Below are 18,521 nucleotides of genomic sequence, written 5' to 3'. Positions count from 1 at the left end.
GCACTGAGGGCTGCCTGGCCCCCCATCTCCTGCTCCCGTCTCTCTGTATCTCCTTGTCTGTTCAGTAACAACATGGTTGGAAGGCAGATCTGCAGGCAGAAGAGGATAGTCCTGAAATCAGCCCCAAGGAGGGGGTCCTTAGCTCCATAGTTTCCACTTACAACAGTTATCAGTTACCAGGACCTCAGTACTTGAGGCCCCAACAGGCTATCATCACAAGTCACCCCTCATCATCCATGGCCCTCATGAGAACCTGAGGCTTCTCAGACTCGGGAGGTAGTATCATTCATGCAGGTATCCAGGTGGCCAGGATCATCACAGATAATTGTGGCTCACCCTGGGCACTGGGGCCTCTGTCAGACACACGGGCTCTGTCTCGGAGCCTTGTTGGACTTTGAGGCAGTGAGCTCAGCCTGGCAGTTTGGGCATGGCTCCACTGCTCCAGTGTGGTTACCAAGAATGGAGGCCCCTTGCTGAGAGGTAGAGCAGTGGTTCTCCTCCCCCTGGCGTTTCAGAATCACTGGGGGGCTTTGAAAACCTTTGCTGCTTGAGGCCAACCAGAGACTAAGTGAATTTGAATCTAGGAGTGGGGCCCGGTGGAGAACCCCAAGTATGAACAGAGCTGGGAAGCTGAACGAGAATCAGAGCTGCTGAAACCATGAAACCATACACTTTACTTGTGAGTTCTTTAAAAGTCACCTCCTGGTAAGGAAGGCACCTACAGGGCAGGTCACGAGGTTAAAGTGTTTATGATTTACTTTGTTTAAAAAAATAGAATAGGTAATATATTTATGAGACTTACATAAAAAATAATTAAATTAGATGTATGTTTCGAGTTATATTATTCTCTGGTGTTCCTCTAGAGAAAACCTCTTTCCTCAGTGGTAACTGATAAACGAGGTGTCATTCTGCTTTGATATGGCAGATTTTATGCTGAATGTTTTCAGAAAAGTGTTAAAGCTTAGAGGTTTTGTAATGGGGATTAAAAAATTACAGGGAAAGAAGAAAAAAACCTACAGAGAAGGATGAAAAGCTTTGGAATTTTATTTATTATTTTAGAAATTTGTTGTTTAATCTATTGGATGCTTTGGGATTTAAGACCTGAGAAAGGATCGGTGGTAGTCCTCTGTGCTGCTCACCAAGTATCTCCAGCCCTTTAAGGTGAGAGGTGATTCCTTGTGCCCTTTGATGTCCCGTGTGGCCGTGTGATGGCTGTGACCACTCCAGGTGGGAACTTTGGAGCCAGCGCACACTGGGCCCCACTCCCTCTTTCCCGCTCAGTGAAGCATGGAGAGGGTCCCGATGAGGGCGGGGCACCAGTGAGGCCGGTGTCAGCCCCATGGTGTGCACTGAAGTCAGTGAGAACTCTTAGTTGCTGGGCCCACAACATAGCGCAGCCATCTTTGACTGCGGGGGACTTGTCCCTAAGTGCCTGGCTAGAATCCCGGAGATGGGTGTCTGTTAGCTGAGTTATGAATAAAGGCGGTGAGCTCACACACAGGGTCTACCAGTGTAGGTGATTGAGCTCCTTGAAGTTAACCCCCTGAAGGCCATCAGAGAAGACCATGGGTGGGTGGTTCAGGCATCTCCTGTCCCTGAGCCCGACGGTTTAGTGGGAATGGTTACTTAGCCTCTGTCTCGGAGGGAGGGGGCACTTAACCCCCTGGTGGATCTTAGAGCTGAACAGGAAACAGAGTTTTGTAAACTTGTGTCTGCAAGAGATTTTTCTCATGTGTTAGGCTTTGTTTCTCTGGTGTTCACAGTATTTTCAGTTTGAACCAAAAGCCTTGTTTTTATCATAAGGAAATAATTGGCAGCACAGCAGGATCATGCATGATGAAGGTCCATTTCCTGAAACGTAGGTAGCAAATCCTTGGTCCCAGCACCGAAGGGCCGGTTGTAACTCTGTCTGTGGGGAGGCTCTGTTCTAGACTCCCTCAGTGGATGTGCGTGCTTTCTTCTCACCTGCCTGTTCCTAATGATTCCCTTACTAGTTAAGCTGATAGGAAGAGCAGATATGTCCTGAACTGCTGTTTATAGCAATGCTTACCTTGTATTTTTTTTTTTAATAGTGTTATGGTCTCTCTTCAGCTCAGCATTGAAGCCACAGTGATATTTGTGGCAATGACTTATCTTTGGTTGACAAATTCCAGTGTCATGTTGAACTAGGATCGGGTGTTGTGACTAGCTTTATAGGGAAATAGATCCCATCCAGCAATGGGAATTTCATGGCAGGGACGTTGAGAATTGTGCATCTGGTGCATAACTGTAGGCACTGATTTTAGGCTCACTTCTGTTTGATTTCCTCTCCCAATCTTTTGCTCCATTTAGCTCCTCAACTTGGTTGTAAGCCGCTAAGGGTAGAGCCAATGACTTCAGAGTCTTTGCATGCCTCCTGCCTGGTGTGTGAAGGGGGAGACACGGGGTGACTGGACATAGCGTGGTCAGGGAGATGAGTGGATGTGATGCCTTCTAGAAAAACAAAGCAGTGCATCACTTGGTAAATTTAAATGCATTGTGAATAGAATGAGGCCTGTAACAAAAGTGAGCTGATACGTTATGAAGGCACCTGGCCATAACTGGAGGATCAGAATCCTTGGTCTTGCAGCTGGAGTCTTGTTCCTGAGGGCCAGAGTGGGGAAGGGAACCACTGTTTGGTCATAGTGGGCATAATGGTATCTGCTGAAAATAAATGGTCATCGACAAAGCAATGGAAAAAGCAAACCAATCATAAATTATACTGTCAGTTTTATTTCAATCTCTTCAAAGCAGGGCCAAGGGGAACTGGGGAGAAAACACCAGGAAGTTTAAAATCATAAAAATGTTAAAAATTGGTAGATGACTGGACAGTATGTGAGATGTCCCACAGCTGACAAAGGCTATTTATTTTGCTTCTGAGTACATGAAATGGGCTGTTCTTCAAAAACTGATTGATAGGTCAGTTGTTTAAAATTCACAATACATTGTCCTATTAAATGTTATTAAGAAGCTTAGATTTCTGCAAAAATCTGTTGAACTAAGTGTTGAACTAGCTAAGCATTGTAGTGCTAATAGTAGAAGACATTGGGAACAGGAAGTGACCAGACAGGAGGGAATGCGACCTTTTTATTAGCACCTTAGTGCTCCAAAGGTGGTAAGATTGCGCAGGAGGAGGATAGACAGATGTTGGTCTCAGAGCCTGAGTGTATCCGGCAGCTTTGGGCTGATGGCACTGGTGCCTTTGTCTAGTTTTGTACCATAAACAACACTTGTCCCTGTTGCAGGTCCAGAACAGCTGCTGTGCACAGCTTTGGTTAGTTGCCTTTTAACCCAAACCTAGAAAATGGGGAAAAATACTTTAGTGGGATTCATAAAGGTGCACAGCAGAGAGATTTCTATTGGAGTCAGAAAAGGAAGCTGTGGGAGATGGGGTTACTATTGTCAGGGGTCGGTAAGGAGTTCTTCCTGTGCTCTCTCCTGGCAGTGCTGGACGGGGAGGGGGACGCGAGGACTGGGCAGGTAGGGGCTGCAGGAGAGTGTGCGTAGTGTTGGTATTAATGACCTAAGGAGAGAGATTTTGATTTTTTTTTTTTAAGTGAACTGTGCCTTTGTCCATGCTTCCTTTTGCTGATAATTATAATTTTATCTGCTCTATTTTTTCTAGCTATGTATTAGTGTTTGCAAAGTTTTGGAAATAAATGTTTGATTATAAAGGTCTGAAAGTTACCTTCAAATTTTGCTCCAAAGGTGTTCTAAAAATCAGTTGGCTATAAATTATTATTCTGGACTAGCATTTTGTAAGATTTCTCTAGTCTCATCTCAGTTCCCATGAGTTTTTTTAAAAAAATATATTTTTATTGATTTCAGAGAGGAAGGGAGAGGGAGAGATAGAAACATCAATGATGTGAGAGAATCACTGATCGGCTGCCTCTGGCACACCCCCTACTGGGGATCGAGCCTGCAATCCCGGCATGTGTCCTGACCGGAATCGAACCCGGGACCTTTCAGTCCCCAGGCCAATGCTGTTACACTGAACCAAACTGGCCAGGGCAGTTCCCATGAATTTTTAAATTAATGTGTAAGCACTAACTTGATTTCTAACCTGGCTTTTTAAAAAATTAAATTTCTTATTTGGGGGATCATTATAGAGTCACATGCAGTTGCAACAAATAACAGATTGAGTTCTATGTCCCTTGACTCAGTTTCCCCAAGTGGTAACATCTTGCAGAGCTATGCTGATGTTAACACATGAGCAGAATGCTGATGTTATACAGTCAAGGTGCTGAACACCTTCTTCACCACGGGAATCCTTCCTGTTGCCCTTTTATAGCCACACTCACCTCCTCCCCATCCTGCACACCCCCCTTCCCGCCCCCGGTTATCACTAATCTCTTCTCCATCATTTTGTCATTTCAGGAATATAATGGGAGGGGGTTTAGGGGGCAAGGTAAAAAAAGTGAAGGGATTAAGAAGTACAAATTGGCAGTTACAAATAGTCATGGGAATGTAAAGGACAGCATAGAGAATATAGTCAATATTGTAATTATTATGTATGGTGCCAGATGGGTACTAGACTTATCAGGAGGATCACTACATAAGGTATTTAAATGTGTAAACAGTATGCTACACACCTAAAACTAGTATTGAATGTCAGCTGTAATTGAAATTTTTTTTCACTTTTTAAAAATTAACTGGAAAAAAAAAGAATATTATATTCAGTATGTGACCTTTTGGGATTGACTTTTATTTCTCAGCATAAAAAAATCCCTGGGGATTCATCCAATTTGTGTGTATCAGTAATTTGTTGCTTTTTATTTCTGTATTCCAAGGTGGACGTCCCCGTTTGTTGAACCTGTTGGAGTATGTCTGGATTGTGTCCATTTTGGGGGCTATTACAAATGGAGTGGCTCCAAACATTTGCATGCAGGGTTTTGCATGAACATAGTTCTCATTTCTCTGGGATAAATGCCTAGGAACAATTGCTGGGTTGCATGGTAGCTGCACCTTAGTTTTTAAAGAAATGACCAAGCTGTTTTCCAAGGATGTACCATTTTACATTCCTACCAGCAATGTATGAATGATTCAGTTTCTCTGCATCCTCAGTAGCATTTTGTATTTTCACTATTTTGTATTTTAGCTATTTTGCTAGGTGTGTAGTGGTATCTCACTGTGTGTTGCTTTGAGTTGTTTCTTTTTTTTTAAATTAAAATTAACATACAATATTATATTAGTTTCAGGTGTACAACCCCATGATTAAACATTTATATAACTTACAAATTGATCACCCTGATAAATCTAGTAGCCCTCTGACATCATACTCAGTTACTACAATGTTATTGAATATATTCCCTATATTGTACTTTACATCCTTGTGACTATTCTCTAACTGCAGGGTGGAGCAAAAGTAGGTTTATAGTTGTGAGTACATGAAACACAATTTATTCTTATATTATTGTTTATTAATTATTGTATTATTTTCCATGCCAACACCTGTAAACCTACTTTTGCCCCACCCTGTAACAATTCACTGTGGTTTTAATTTGCATTTACCTGATGGCTCATGATGTTGAACATCCTTTCATGTGTTTATCTGCTACCTCAGTGATGGCGAGCCTATGACACGCGTGTCAGCACTGACATGCGTAGCCATTTCTGATGACACGCGGCCGCTAAGGCGGCCGCATGCCGAGGATAAAACATTTGCTGCTCCTGAGGATGAAACATTTGCGAAATAATGTTTTTTCCTCAAAGTGACACACTACCCGAGTTATGCTCAGTTTTTTGGCGAAGTCTGACACACCAAGCTCAACAGGTTGCCCATCACTGTGCTACCTGTTTATCCTCTTTGGTGAAATGTCTGTTCATGTCTTACCCTCTTTCTAATTGGATTATTTTTTTACTGTTGAATTTTGAGAGTTCTCATGTATTCTAGGTATAACTCCTTTGCAAATTTTTTTCTCCCAGGCTGCAGTTTGCCTTTCCATGATCTGTGAAGAGCACAGTTTTTATTTTGAGGAGGTTTATTTTATCAAATTTTCCAAAAATTTTCTCCTATGTCTTTTTATTTTTATTTTTACAGTTTTATGTGTCTACTAGAGGCCCGATGCACGGATTCTGGCCTGTGCCCTTCCATAATCTGGGACCCCTCGGGGGATGTTAGAGAGCCAGTTTCGGTCCGATTCCCGCAGGCCAGGCTGAGGGACCCCACCAGTGCACGAATCCGTGCACCAGACCTGTAGTATGCATATAAGATCTTTGGTTAATCTCTTCCCGCCCTCCCCCTTTCCTTCTGAGATTCATCAGTCTGTTCCATGTTTTCATGCCTGTACATTGAGCATCTGCCCCCTGGTAGTAGTGCACGTCATAGCTTCTGGTTGAACAGTTGCTTAGGCTTTTAGATAGATAGATAGAAAGATAGATAGATAGATAGATAGATAGATAGATAGATATTCAATTGCTCGAGTACCAGTTGTTGAAAAGACTTCCCCCTCTACCCAATTGCTTTTGCACCTGTCAAATACTGGTTGGGCGTGTCCGTGTAGGTCCATTTCTAGGCCTCTTTTCTGCTCCTCCATGAGAAGAATTCTCACCTCTCTGTCTCTTAGCCTACAGCGCCAAACAGGAGTTCCTGTTCCTGACAGCCATGCCGGATTCTGGGAAGTTACAGGGAGAGCATCAGTTTCCTGAGGAACTGAAGGTAGGCACAGCCAGGTAGAGGGCCTTGTCCCTTCCGGCCTGGTCGGCAGAGGAGCAGGGCTGCCTCTTCCCATTCTTCCCTGTGGTGTCTCAGTCTCTCTGCTCCCTCCCTCCTGCACCAACAGGTTGCCCCACCACTGCGTGGGCACTAGCCTGCCCGCTCCCAGAGCTCATCAGCTGTTTCCACTTACCATCATGTTCTGCTGTGTAGTCACTGCTTCTGTCCCTTCTGCACATTTCTGCTCACCTTTTAGCTTCTCTTTGGGGAGGCACAGTCACTTATTTCTGTTCCTCACAGTGCTTTGTACATCATGGGTGCTCTGGAAATGCCCATTGTGCTGAATTCCTGACCAGCTGACAGCGAACCTTGCCAGGGGGTGGAGGATGTTGGGCAAGGTCAGGAGAAAACCAGGGCTGTGGGAAAAGGTCTCTGACCCAGAATCATGGAAGTTTAGAGTTAACAGGGTCTTGGACAGAAGAGCAGGTCATCCAGTGTGGGAGTGGTGTGGATGAGAGCTGTGTTTAGGAAAAAAGGCTGACTATCCAGAATCACATGGGCATTCTGACCTAAGTCTTTCTTCTCAGGCTCCTTTCACACATAAATTCCTAGTCATGCCTCAGCCACAGTGAGGGACGCCCTCTCACTTGCTGACCCCCATTCTGGGTCTGGAAGGTTTAGGTTGCAATTACGCTGGAAAGAATGAAATGGGTAGTGCAAGCTCTAAAGATGTGTATCAGCCCAGAATTAAACCAGAGAAGGGACAGTTTCTGCCTGTGCCTTACAGTGTAAGGATGAGGAATTAGAACCCAGAGTCTAGAAAGCCAGCACCTGCTCAGAGTGATGATGTGTTGGAGTTAACTGTTCACAAGAATGGATGCAGTAAGGATCAGGTCTGCAGACCTCTTGTCAGGTGTTGCTTTCATTTTGGGGTATTCCAGGGCAAGGAAGGTGTGGGTGGACAAGAAGCAAACCTGTAAGAAATAGGAGGGTGGCTTTCATAGAAAAAGTTAAGGAAATTGATGTTTAGTGACTTGGATGAATAAGGACCCAAAGGGAGGAATAGAGGTCGCTTTTCAGAGGAGCAGAGGGGGCCCTCTGCAGGTGCTCTCTCTCCCTTCCTCAGTGTCTTCACCTTGGGGAGCAGAGGTAGGAATCCCCAAGACATTCTTCCCTCCCCCAGGGAAACCCAGGAAACTTGATCAAACACAGGAGAGAGCAAGAGTTTCCTGAAAAAGGCGATGTGAGGCAGGGGGTTGGTTGGAGTAGATCCGTGAAGGAGGAGCAGGGAGCCGGGTGGTGGGGTGAAACCTGTATTGACCCGAAATTTCCAGTGTCCTTGTTCTCCAGGGCTATGTCCTCCCATTTTGTTACTGACCTAGTTGTTCAAGAAGGACAGTTTGTTACAGCTGCCCCATAAGTGGATTGCTTGGGGAGTCTACAACATTTTAACAGATACAATAAGGGCATTTTGGTCCATTTAATAGTTAATTTAGAGGAACCATCTGCTTTGAAATCTTGGAAGTTGTTTGTAACTTTAAGGGAATAAGTAGACGTAGCAGCAGAAACATTTCGAGCTACAGAACAGGGCCATACCTAGAAGTGGCCAAAGGAGTGGGCCTGCAGAAAAAGGCTCCTGGTCAGCATTGCCTTCCCCCACCTTCTACCCCCAACATGCACGCACGCGCGCACACACGCACACACACACACACACACACACACACACGCAGTGCCATGTGTGTTCATTTACTACAGATATTCTAAGTGCTAAAGCCATGCCAAGGGGTATGTGCTATACTTTGAAACTTGAACTTTTTTCTCTGTTTTGGCTTTTTTCATCAGCCTTCTTTTAAGGAAAATCAGATGAGCCTATCATGCATCCGCTCTCCTTGCCAGCTGTATGACCATCCCCGTGATTCACTGGGCAGCGGAAGGCCCTGAGGAAGGCATCAGGAAGTGGCTGGGAAGAGTGGTTGTCACTGTAAAAGTGAGGGGTTGGGGAGGGAAGAAGAGGAGGGCCTGTGGGTGGGAAAAAGGGACAGGCCAGCCCTGCAAGGAAACCCAGGTGCTTGGTGGAGGCTGTGGAAGATGGAGCTGAAGGAAGAGGGAAGAATGCTGTGCTGTCTTTTCCCAGCTGCCTTCGGATAGAATTAATCTGCAGAGGACTTCGGAGAGTTTTCTAGAACTTCTCAGAAGTCTCTATAGGTGCCCACACCCTCTAGCCAATATTTGCTGTTGTTGCATTTGTGAGCCTTTAACGAATTTCCCTCCATGTGGCTTTGAGCTCCAAGACCCAGGCCCTGCCAACACCCCTAATCTTCTCAGCTCTTTGCTGAAGAACTTGGCCTTCACAGTGGTGCCTGCTTTGGGGGCTCTCCCTTGCCCAGAGCTTGGCCGTAGCCCTATCGCACCACGTCACTGATGGGAGCCACTCCAGTCTTGTGTTTGGCTCACTTACCTGGGTCTGCCTTCTAACCAAGGCCCACATTTACCGAGGTTGACAGTTGGGCAGAAGCTCAGGTTCCCTGTGACGTGGTCATGCCTCACACCAACTTCCCCAAATGGGTGGCATTTGTCCAAGTTGATCCTGTGCTGATGTGAGCCACCAGCAGGACCTTGGCCTTCCGGGTGCTTCCTGTGCTTGCCGATGCGGCTATGGCCATGGCTCACGTGGCCCTGATGTTTCCGGGTCTTCCTCAGGCTGAATGGCATGTGGGTGGCCACGATGCCATAGCCAATATTTTTAAATCAAGTTTTTTACTAAAAAGTAATACATACTTGTGTATTTTAAAGAAATACCCAAAATTGAAAGAAAAAAGCTCAACTTTTGTATATTTCCTTTTTAAAAACCATGTAGGTGTTATATGTATGGTCTGTGACTCCGTTGCCCCAGGATAAGCACACAGTATGTTTCTCTGTAACGTGGGTTGAGGAGAAGGGCAGGGTTTGGAAGTTTAGCTGCTGTGGGTGAATGCTGGAGCACCTCCTAACTTAACATGACCTTTCCCTGTCTCCGATTCCTGAGCTGAAGATACAGGCAGAAAGGCTCACTGTATTCCAGGCAAATCAGTGAAGAGACCCGATCTGACACTTCCTGGCAAAGTGTTGAAAGTGCTAGAATCATAAGAGGAGAAAAGGCTATAAGCCACCCAGGTATTAAAATGGGTGGTTAGCCATGGCCAGGTGGATCAGTGTTTAGAGCGTCCCCTGAGCACCGAAAGGTCGTGGATTTGATTTCAGGCCAAGGGCATGTACCTAGGTTGTGGGTTCCATCCCTGGTTGGAGCATGTATGGGCGGCAACAATCGTTGTCTCTCTCTCTCTCTCTCTCTCTCTCTCTCTCTCTCAAAATCAATAGAAACATATTCTCAGGTGAGGATTAAACAAGAAAGAAAGGAAGGAGGGAAGGAAGGAAAGAAGGAAGAAAGGAAGGAAGGAAGGAAGGAAGGAAGGGGAGGGTGGGAGGGAGGGAGGGGAGGGAGGAAGGAGAAAGAAAGAGAAGAGAGGGGAGGAGAGGGGAGGAGAAAGGTTGACTTCTTCCCTGGTAGCCCAGTTGGTTAGAGTATTGTCTTGATATGCCAAGGTTGTGGGTTCAATCTCCCATCAGGGCACATACAAGAAGCAACCAATGATTGCATAAAGAAGTCGAACAACAAATCGATGTTTCTCTCTCTCTCTCTCTCTCAAAAAATAAATAATAATAAAAGCTTTTTTTAAATGGGGTGCACACAAAGAAATGACAGTCAGGTGGGGTGGGGTGGGCTCCCTGCAGTGTTCGATGCCAGCATGCAGTGAAGCCTCAGCTCGGGAATTTTTTAAATTGATTTCAGAGAGAGAGAGAGAGAGAGAGAGAGAGAGAGAGAGAGAGAGAGAGAGAGAGAGAGAAACATCAGTGATGAGAGTGAATCATTGATTCATTGATCGGCTGCCTCCTGTACGCTCCACAGTGGGGATCAAGCCCACAACCCAGGCATGTGCCCCTGACTGGAGTTGAACCCAGAACCCTTCATTCGCAGGCTGACACTCTATCCACTGAGCCAAAACAGCTAGAACCGTGACCCCGTTTTCATTTAGACTATGCTCTGTGTGGAGGCAGCAGAGGGCCCGTCTCAGGTACACACGGGCTAGAAGCTATATCTCCTATATACTATGTTTTTGAGGGGAAAAGCTATTGAAGACCTATTCCAGATAGCAGAGATGGTCAGAACCAACACTCAAAAGTGGTGACATCACAGAAAAGAATTGCAGCCCTTCCCCAGTGTGGCTGGACCCCAAGCTCAGAAACCCAACAGGAGGCTGTGCTCCTGCCCCTGTGGCCTCGGGCTCACGGGGTCTGCCAGCACACCCGCCTCTGCTTGGTCTCGGGCCCACTTTCCTGGTGGGCATGGGTTTCTGGCATCAGAGCCTTCATCCCACAGTCATGGATTTTCTCCTGTGGTTGGTAACGCCTTAGAGAACAAGCAAGTGCTGGCGTGCTCCATCCCTCATGTGCTCACAGTGGCTCAACGCCTGTGCAGCCACCAGGCAAAACCCTCCCTCCTTAACCCGCATCACAGGAATCGCCGCTGTGTGCTTATTGCTACCGGACAGGGGCTGCCTCGGGCAGGTCTGCCTCAGGCCGGCCTCTAGGTGTGGGTTCTTGACTTTGTGTAGGAAAGATTTTGCAACATGAGTCCAAATGGGTTTGAATGGATGTGTATTAAAGCTGGGGACAGTGAAACGAAGGAAGGATTTGGGTAAAGAAACATCGGGGGCAGCCTAGGCAGGGCTCTACTTTGGCTCTTTAGGAATGTTAAAGGACAGAGGTGAGCCTGGGCGGGCTGCTTGAGCTCACTGCGAAGTCAGAGAATAAGGGGTTTTGGAGACAGGATCAGGCGGTGAGCCCAAGTTGAGTGGTCGCTGCCCACTGCTCCGCTGATTGCGTCTTATATCTTAGGTGTGTTGAGCACTAATGGGGTTTTTGTTATTTGTCCCCCAGCTTCATCTGTCCTTGGGTCTGGCTGGCACAGATGGCTTGATTGGGCCTTTGTTCTCCCAAGCCAGGGTGATTTAAGATGTCTATTCTCTGGTTAGGGAGGAGGGTATAAACCACTGTTCTCAAGTGTCCTTTGCTGGGGAAGATAAGGTCTTTCGATTCACAAGCTGCTGCAAGCTGCCCAACTGTCTGGCCTTGTTTCATTTTCTTGTCCCAGTTTCCCCATTCCACTTACCCGGGGATTTTCCTAGCTTCTAACTCTCCTGCTACACTTATCACTGAGGAAATGGAGCCATGGCTGCTACATTTTCAAAACATACTAAGTGACCTAAGGTGTTTTTTAAATTAATAAACCAGAATATCTCCCAAATAGTCACCATGTAGACAGCTGGTCCTTCGGTACAGGCCATACAGGCACACGTAGAATCACAGGGAGGGAAATGCTATGGAGAATGGGGGTGTGGGTGGGGGGAGAGAGGGAACTGGCCTTCCCTGAAGCCCTGAATGAAAAGTGTCCTGCAGTTTCCAGAAAATTATGGCTCACAATTTCATCAGCAAAGTGACTAGCAGACACCCCACCCATCACCCCTCATTTTGTCCAGGCTGAGGATGAGGAACAAGAGGGTTCGCTTCTCTTTGAACATGGACTTGAGTCCCGGGCCCCTGGAGGTGAATCCGGTCCACAGGGCCCTGCGTATGTTGGATGCAGCTTCTCTGCCTGCCCAGCTTGAGGCGAGAGCGCAGGGCTCCCCAGCGGCAGCCTGTCTTCTGCTAAGGAGGCCCTCATGCCCTTTCGCCTCCCTGTCCCTGCAGCCAACTGGGAAGATGCTCTCAGACGGCCAGCTTGTTCAGCCCTTGGTCTATATGGAGCGTCTGGAGCTCATCCGAAACGTCTGCAGGGATGAGGCCCTGAAGAACCTCTCACACACGGCGGTGTCCAAGTTTGTCCTGGACCGAATATTCGTCTGTGACAAGCACAAGATCCTCTTCTGCCAGACTCCCAAAGTGGGCAACACACAGTGGAAGAAAGTGCTGATCGTGTTAAACGGTACGTGCCGTGCCCGTGGTGTGTCCTCCCTCGGTGACTTTGGGGTTTGCCCTGAGAGGGCCACTGTGACCTGGGGGTGGGGGGAAGCAGGAAGGAGCCACAGGAAGGGACATCTCTTAAGAGGAGCTGGTAACCTGTCAGACAGTTCTGTGTTGTGTTTTTCCTATGAGTGTTGTGCTTTAAAAGTTAGTGGGGTTCACTTAGATAGATGCTGATTGTTTTCAAAGGGCCACCACTAAGGCCACGGTCTCCTCACTTTCCACAGCAGAGTCCCCATCTCAGGCAGCCTGATCACCTGGTGGGTCCCGTTTCTTCTCTTCAGATTCACAGCATTAATTCTTACTAGACACTGGCTCTGTCCTTGCAATCCAAGGCCCCATGCTCACTGAGTGCCAGGAAGCTGCCCCCACAACTGCCCTTCCTGTAGTGAGGAGGGCCCCTTCCCCAGGCCCTGGGAGGGGAGCCTCTACTCACAGACAAAGGATTCAGTGCCACGTGGGCAGAAAGAAACAGTCCTCATTTTACACCAAGCATCATATTCAGAGGATTTAACTGACTTGCCTCAGGAAATCTGGTATTTTCTTGAGAACAAATGAGATCACTGACAAGTGACCTCATACGCTAGTTTTTTTTTTTTTTTTTATTATTCGTTGCTCTTCCAAACACCATGTTTATTAGTTTAAACTCTACGTACCCTGAGCTGACAAGATACTTATGGGTTCTGTGTCTTAAATTCAGCTGTAAAAGAAGCACAGCTGTAGCTCACAGCGGTGTGACCCTGGATGAAGAATGCGACCTGGGAGCCCTGAGGGTGGTGGCCCGGGTCTCTGTCCTCTGCCCTCAGTCAGGGGTCAGAGTTTGTTGTCATTGGCCTTTTCCCAGGTTGGCTGGGGAAGAAGAGAGACACTCGCCTCAATTTCTGGTATATAATGAATATGCTTGAGTAATCTGACTGCATGTTGGATTTTTGATGTCATGGAACGAGGTTACAAATCAAATTTGAAACAATGAATATACAGTTTTTACAAATCTGCCACCTCTGTATGAAGCATCAGTCGAGGGCAGGACACAAACAGGAGCAGGTTGCCAGGTCATACGTAGGCTCACCGGAGAGGCACTGCGGCCCTCCCAGACCACTGCGGTAAAGGGGGCATGGCAGCGGAGCCAACCGTAATCCTCTTGCTGGTGGAGGTTCTTGCCTTCAATTGTAAAAATTCAGTTTGTAAAAAAACAGCATCTGCGAAGCGTGATAAAGCAGAACACAATGAAACAAGGTATGCCTGTAATAGAAAAACAGGTGGTCCTTGTGGCTGCCTTCTGCCGGCCCTACATGAGCCTGGATGGGCACAGATACCTGAGCAGGTCCATGTGCAAATCCACAGGTTGGTTCATTTTACAGTCTTGCCCATGTAGAGCCATCCACAGCAGTTAGTGTAGAGGTCTAGACTGGCACTTAAACATTTGGGGGAAGAATAAATAAAATAGACAGGCTGTGGCCACTGCTTAGATGGCCCAAGAGAGATTTTTTCCCCACCAGACTCCACGTGTAACAAGACAGGAATAACACAAAGATGGATGTAAAGGTTTGCAGAGGCTTGGCTAAAAGCTCAGGTAATGACAATTTATTTCCATTTGTCCAAGTTTGGAAAAGAATGAAAAACCTGCCCAACCCACCAACCCAAGGATGCCCCTCCCCAGGTTACATTCATCAGCCTGCTTCTGAGCACTGTGGCTCTCTTCCTTGCCATTTTCTTCTTAGTCACTCCGTCTCATCCTTGACCCTTGCTTCAGATATATCTATCCCACGACATTAGCTGGATTGGTCCAGCACCAAACGTCTCTGCCACTTGCCACATCTCTGGGATGCCCTGAGGTTACTTAGGAACCCACCTTAGGCCCAGGGATGTGGTCCTTGCCTGTCGGGAGTGACAGGCCTGTGAGTGTGTGGGGTGAGCAGGTTGTTCTCCTGTGCCCAGTTTTACAGCAGAGTGAGTGTGGGAGTCTTGGGCATTCTGTTTGCATGCCGCAATGTGTCTGTTGGAGGATTTTAGCCCGATTCCAGTGCGCTACCAGGGGTGGGTATCATCCTTCTTTCCACCCCTTACTCGCTCCCTTGCCCTCCTCCTCCTAACTCCTCTGTTTCCTCCTTTTGGCTTACAGGTGACCAGAAGCTTGTCTGCACTCTCATTTTGCCACGTATCACTTGTCTTAGTTGGAATTCAATATCACCATGGATATTGGGGGTGACTTGCGGGGAACATGGGCCTAAGTTAAGAGACGGGCATCTTCTTTAAAGGTAGCATTGAGGGGGCCACACCACTTCTCCCTTGTTTACTTCCTAGGTGCCTTTCCTTCCATCGAAGACATCCCTGAGAATGTGGTTCACGACCATGAAAAGAATGGCCTCCCTCGTCTCTCTGCCTTCAGCGATGCAGAAATTCAGAAGCGGTAGGAACAGGTTCCTGCAGGGAGGGGCATTTTGATACATACCAGGCTCGGTTCTGTACTTGCCCTGTGTCCCAAACTGCACCAGGGACTCCAGGGGGCTGTTGGTTTGCGTTGGGGAGAGGCAGCTTTGCACGTGCCCAGAGTTCAGTGCATTTAATCTCAGAAATCTTGATGGGAATTTCGGAATGGCTCTCCACCCTCACCTTCATGCAGTCCATAGGAATGAAGGAAGGTCATTTTCCCAATAGAAGTGAGTGGTCATTTTTTGTTCTGCGTTGGTTGTGTTTCGTTTTTTGGACTTCTTACTGAATATGATTATTACTTCATAAGAAAGGGATTTAGGTTGCAGGGAAACCCCACTTAGTTTTCATTTTCCCCAAAGGCCTTGTGCCTGCTTCCCCGCCACTGCCCTGGGATTGGTGGTGTGGACTGGACCTAGCACAGCCCGGCAGACAGACCCACCAATCACAGCAGGGAGGGCACTGGCACTTAAAACTTAGCTATAAATTGGAAAGTTCTCTTTACTAGCTATGAAATGGCCCGCCAGAGCAAAGTTCAACAGGAATAAGAATGTCAGGACCCACCTGAACTTGGCCCTGCCTCGCTCGTCAGCACCTCTCTTCCTTCCAGCCCTGGTTCCGGAGGCTTTCCAACATGTCCAAACCCTTCAGAACGCAGCTGTTCAGTGCCAGAGCCGAGCTGGGTCAGGGCTGCCCTGTTACCATCCTGGGCTTTTGGCAGGAAATGGTTAAGGCCTGCAAAGCACTGAGCAAGCCGCTGCAGTGACAGCAGTGGCCTCACTGTCCTCATGGTCTCCTTGGGGCCCTGGGGCCACCACTGCCACTCCCGCTGTCTCTCCCGGGCCAGCTCTCCTCCCGCTGGAGCCTGAGCCTCGCTCCATCTTCTCCTACCACCCCCGCCCTTATTTTTCCTGCCCCTGGCAATTTTGAATTGAGTCTTTTAAGATACAAAGTAACTTTCCTGGTCTCAGTTGTTCCTAGCTCATTCAAAGTTCCTGCCCTTAGTATTTTCTGCCCAGGAACAAAACTTTTAAATGTTCTTAAAATTTTGAAATTCTCAAGTAAAACAAAACGTAGGTTAAATAGGTGTTTTCACAGTGGCCCCCTGGATAGTTACAGTCTCTGAGCTTCCATTTCCTCACCTGTAAAATGGGTGCTAACGAGCAGGTTTGCCCTCAGTGGTGTTTGGATGGATTAAGCGAGATGTGTGTGATGTGCTCATCTCAGGGCTCGCCCGGGTGAGGGTTCAGAACATGGCGGCTGCAGCTGCTCCAGCTGTTTCTCCACTCTTCCCACTCTCACAGCCGTCACCACCAGTAGCATCGGCTTCACCTCTTGTTTATCTACATTTTTCCCTTAGCTTGAAAACCTACTTCAAGTTTTTTATTGTAAGAGATCCCTTTGAAAGACTGATATCTGCTTTTAAGGACAAGTTCGTCCACAATCCCCGCTTTGAACCCTGGTACAGGCATGAGATCGCCCCCGGCATCATCAGGAAGTACAGGCGGAACCGGACGGAGACCCGGGGCATCCAATTTGAAGATTTTGTGCGCTACCTGGGTGATCCAAACCACAGATGGCTGGACCTCCAGTTTGGGGACCACATCATTCACTGGGTGACGTACGTTGAGCTGTGCGCGCCCTGCGAGATATCATACAGTGTGATTGGTCACCACGAGACCCTGGAGGATGACGCCCCATACATCTTAAAAGAGGCGGGCATAGACCACCTGGTGTCATACCCCACCATCCCTCCGGGCATCACCGTGTATAACAAAACCAAGGTGGAGCACTACTTCCTGGGTGTCAGCAAACGAGACATCCGGCGCCTGTATGCCCGTTTTGAAGGGGACTTTAAGCTCTTTGGGTATCAGAAGCCAGATTTTTTGCTAAACTAATGTGTAGAGATCTGTGAACTCAGATACCTTTGTTAGACCAGAGGCTAAGCAAGTGGAGATCTGAGCACAGAGCTGACACTCCCTCCATCTCACTCCTCAAGACTCCTGCGGGCACCCCCGGGCCATGGGCGCCTCAGCCAGTGAAGCTGCACCCGACGGTTCTGGCTTAGTGTGAACATCAGGTGCATTGAGGGCCTTCGCCCCCACGCCTACCAATGCCATGAGGCCTTTGGTCTCCTGGAAAGGTAAAAGGACTAAACATTTGCAGTCAGACAGACCAGGAGGGAAAGTTACATGCACTAGGGGTCATTTCCCTCAGCTGTCAAGGAGGGGAAGGCCTGCCTGTCACTGGGGGACGGCGCTTTCAGGAGACCTGAGAAGCTGATGGTGTGCAGAACTGGCAGGAGCTAATACGAGACCAAGTCTGCGTAATAAAATGTCAACTCTGGCTCTCATCTTGGCGCTGCTGTCATCGCAGAGGTAAACCATTCTTTCCATGACTGTCCCATTCCTGTGGGATTCGGGGGTGACCCTAGGGCACTTGTTGGCATCCGTCCTTTAAGAATACACGCCTAAGTACTGCTAGTCCATATTTCCGATCCTCTGTCTGCCAGGTGGTTACCTCATTCAGCCCAAGAGCTACATATTTGGAAAGGGGAGTGGAGTGTTCCTTCCACCTGAGAGGCGAATGCCTTTGGGAAAAGGAAGAGCTGGTGGGTTCTGGAGCTCAGGCTGCTGTGGATGTGGGCGTGCCGGTCCTGATGGTTGTCCCTCTCTTGTCTTTGTTCCACCTGGACGGGCAGCGGGGCTCCCCTTTCCGTCTCCCCAGGCCCTCCGCTGGGGCTGAAGGCCAGCAGGGCAGCGTTGCAGTCCATGCAGTTTACATGGTTCAGTTTCATCTTAGCCAATTGCTCCTCGGGACCTGTTTTGTTAGTGCCGTCATCCCGGGCTGTAAGTTGGACGATGAGGTTCACCAGCAATAAAATCCTGGGCGGAGGCAGCCTTCAGGAATGCATCTTCCAGGCACCGAGGAGCGAGCTGCGGCCACCATGTCAGGTGCCTGCTGACACCGAGGACCGTTTCCCTGTGAGAAGTCCCACGTGCCATGAGCCCAGCTTTTCTTCCAGGCAGCGTCCACCTTCCCTTTCTCAAAGGGACTGCCTGAGTCTGTAAATGTGAAAGTAATAAATAAAAACTGTCCAAACCCAACACGTGCTGCACTTTGAGGGGCTCTCTGTGGCCCCACACGGTCCCCGCGGCCTGGCCCCAGTGAGGGGCCTGCAGGACTGCTCTAGTGGCTGCTGGTGGCAGGACCACAGAAGGGAAGGCCCACGTGTGACAGGCCCCAGCGCTGACCAAGGGGTGTCTGTGTGTGGTGGCCCGTCGTCAGCTGACAAGCAGGGGATGTCACATGAGCTCTTTTTTTTTTTTTTTAAAGTCTTGTGAAAATCATTTCACAC

General features: G+C 48.0%; 1 protein-coding gene across 5 annotated transcripts in view; it reads left to right on the top strand.

The window, feature by feature from the left end:
• CHST10 (carbohydrate sulfotransferase 10) overlaps positions 1 to 18,270 on the top strand; it is a 35,258-nt gene extending 16,988 nt beyond the window's left edge. For 4 of the 5 annotated variants that reach the window (XM_054728063.1, XM_054728064.1, XM_028137709.2 and 1 more), the window contains 4 exons: positions 6,585 to 6,676; positions 12,461 to 12,695; positions 15,038 to 15,143; positions 16,524 to 18,270. In XM_054728063.1, coding sequence (XP_054584038.1) covers positions 6,585 to 6,676; positions 12,461 to 12,695; positions 15,038 to 15,143; positions 16,524 to 17,061 — 971 coding nt within the window. In that variant the 3' untranslated portion in view covers positions 17,062 to 18,270. The remainder of the gene's footprint in view (positions 1 to 6,584; positions 6,677 to 12,460; positions 12,696 to 15,037; positions 15,144 to 16,523) is intronic. The other variant, XM_054728066.1, reaches the window with a different exon arrangement.
• Positions 18,271 to 18,521: the final 251 nt, after the last annotated feature.

Source organism: Eptesicus fuscus, chromosome 16 (assembly GCF_027574615.1).
Source record: "Eptesicus fuscus isolate TK198812 chromosome 16, DD_ASM_mEF_20220401, whole genome shotgun sequence".
NCBI classification, from domain to species: domain Eukaryota; kingdom Metazoa; phylum Chordata; class Mammalia; order Chiroptera; family Vespertilionidae; genus Eptesicus; species Eptesicus fuscus.
The sequence above is the reverse complement of the archived record's forward strand: the minus strand, read 5'-3'. Positions and strand labels throughout refer to the sequence as shown.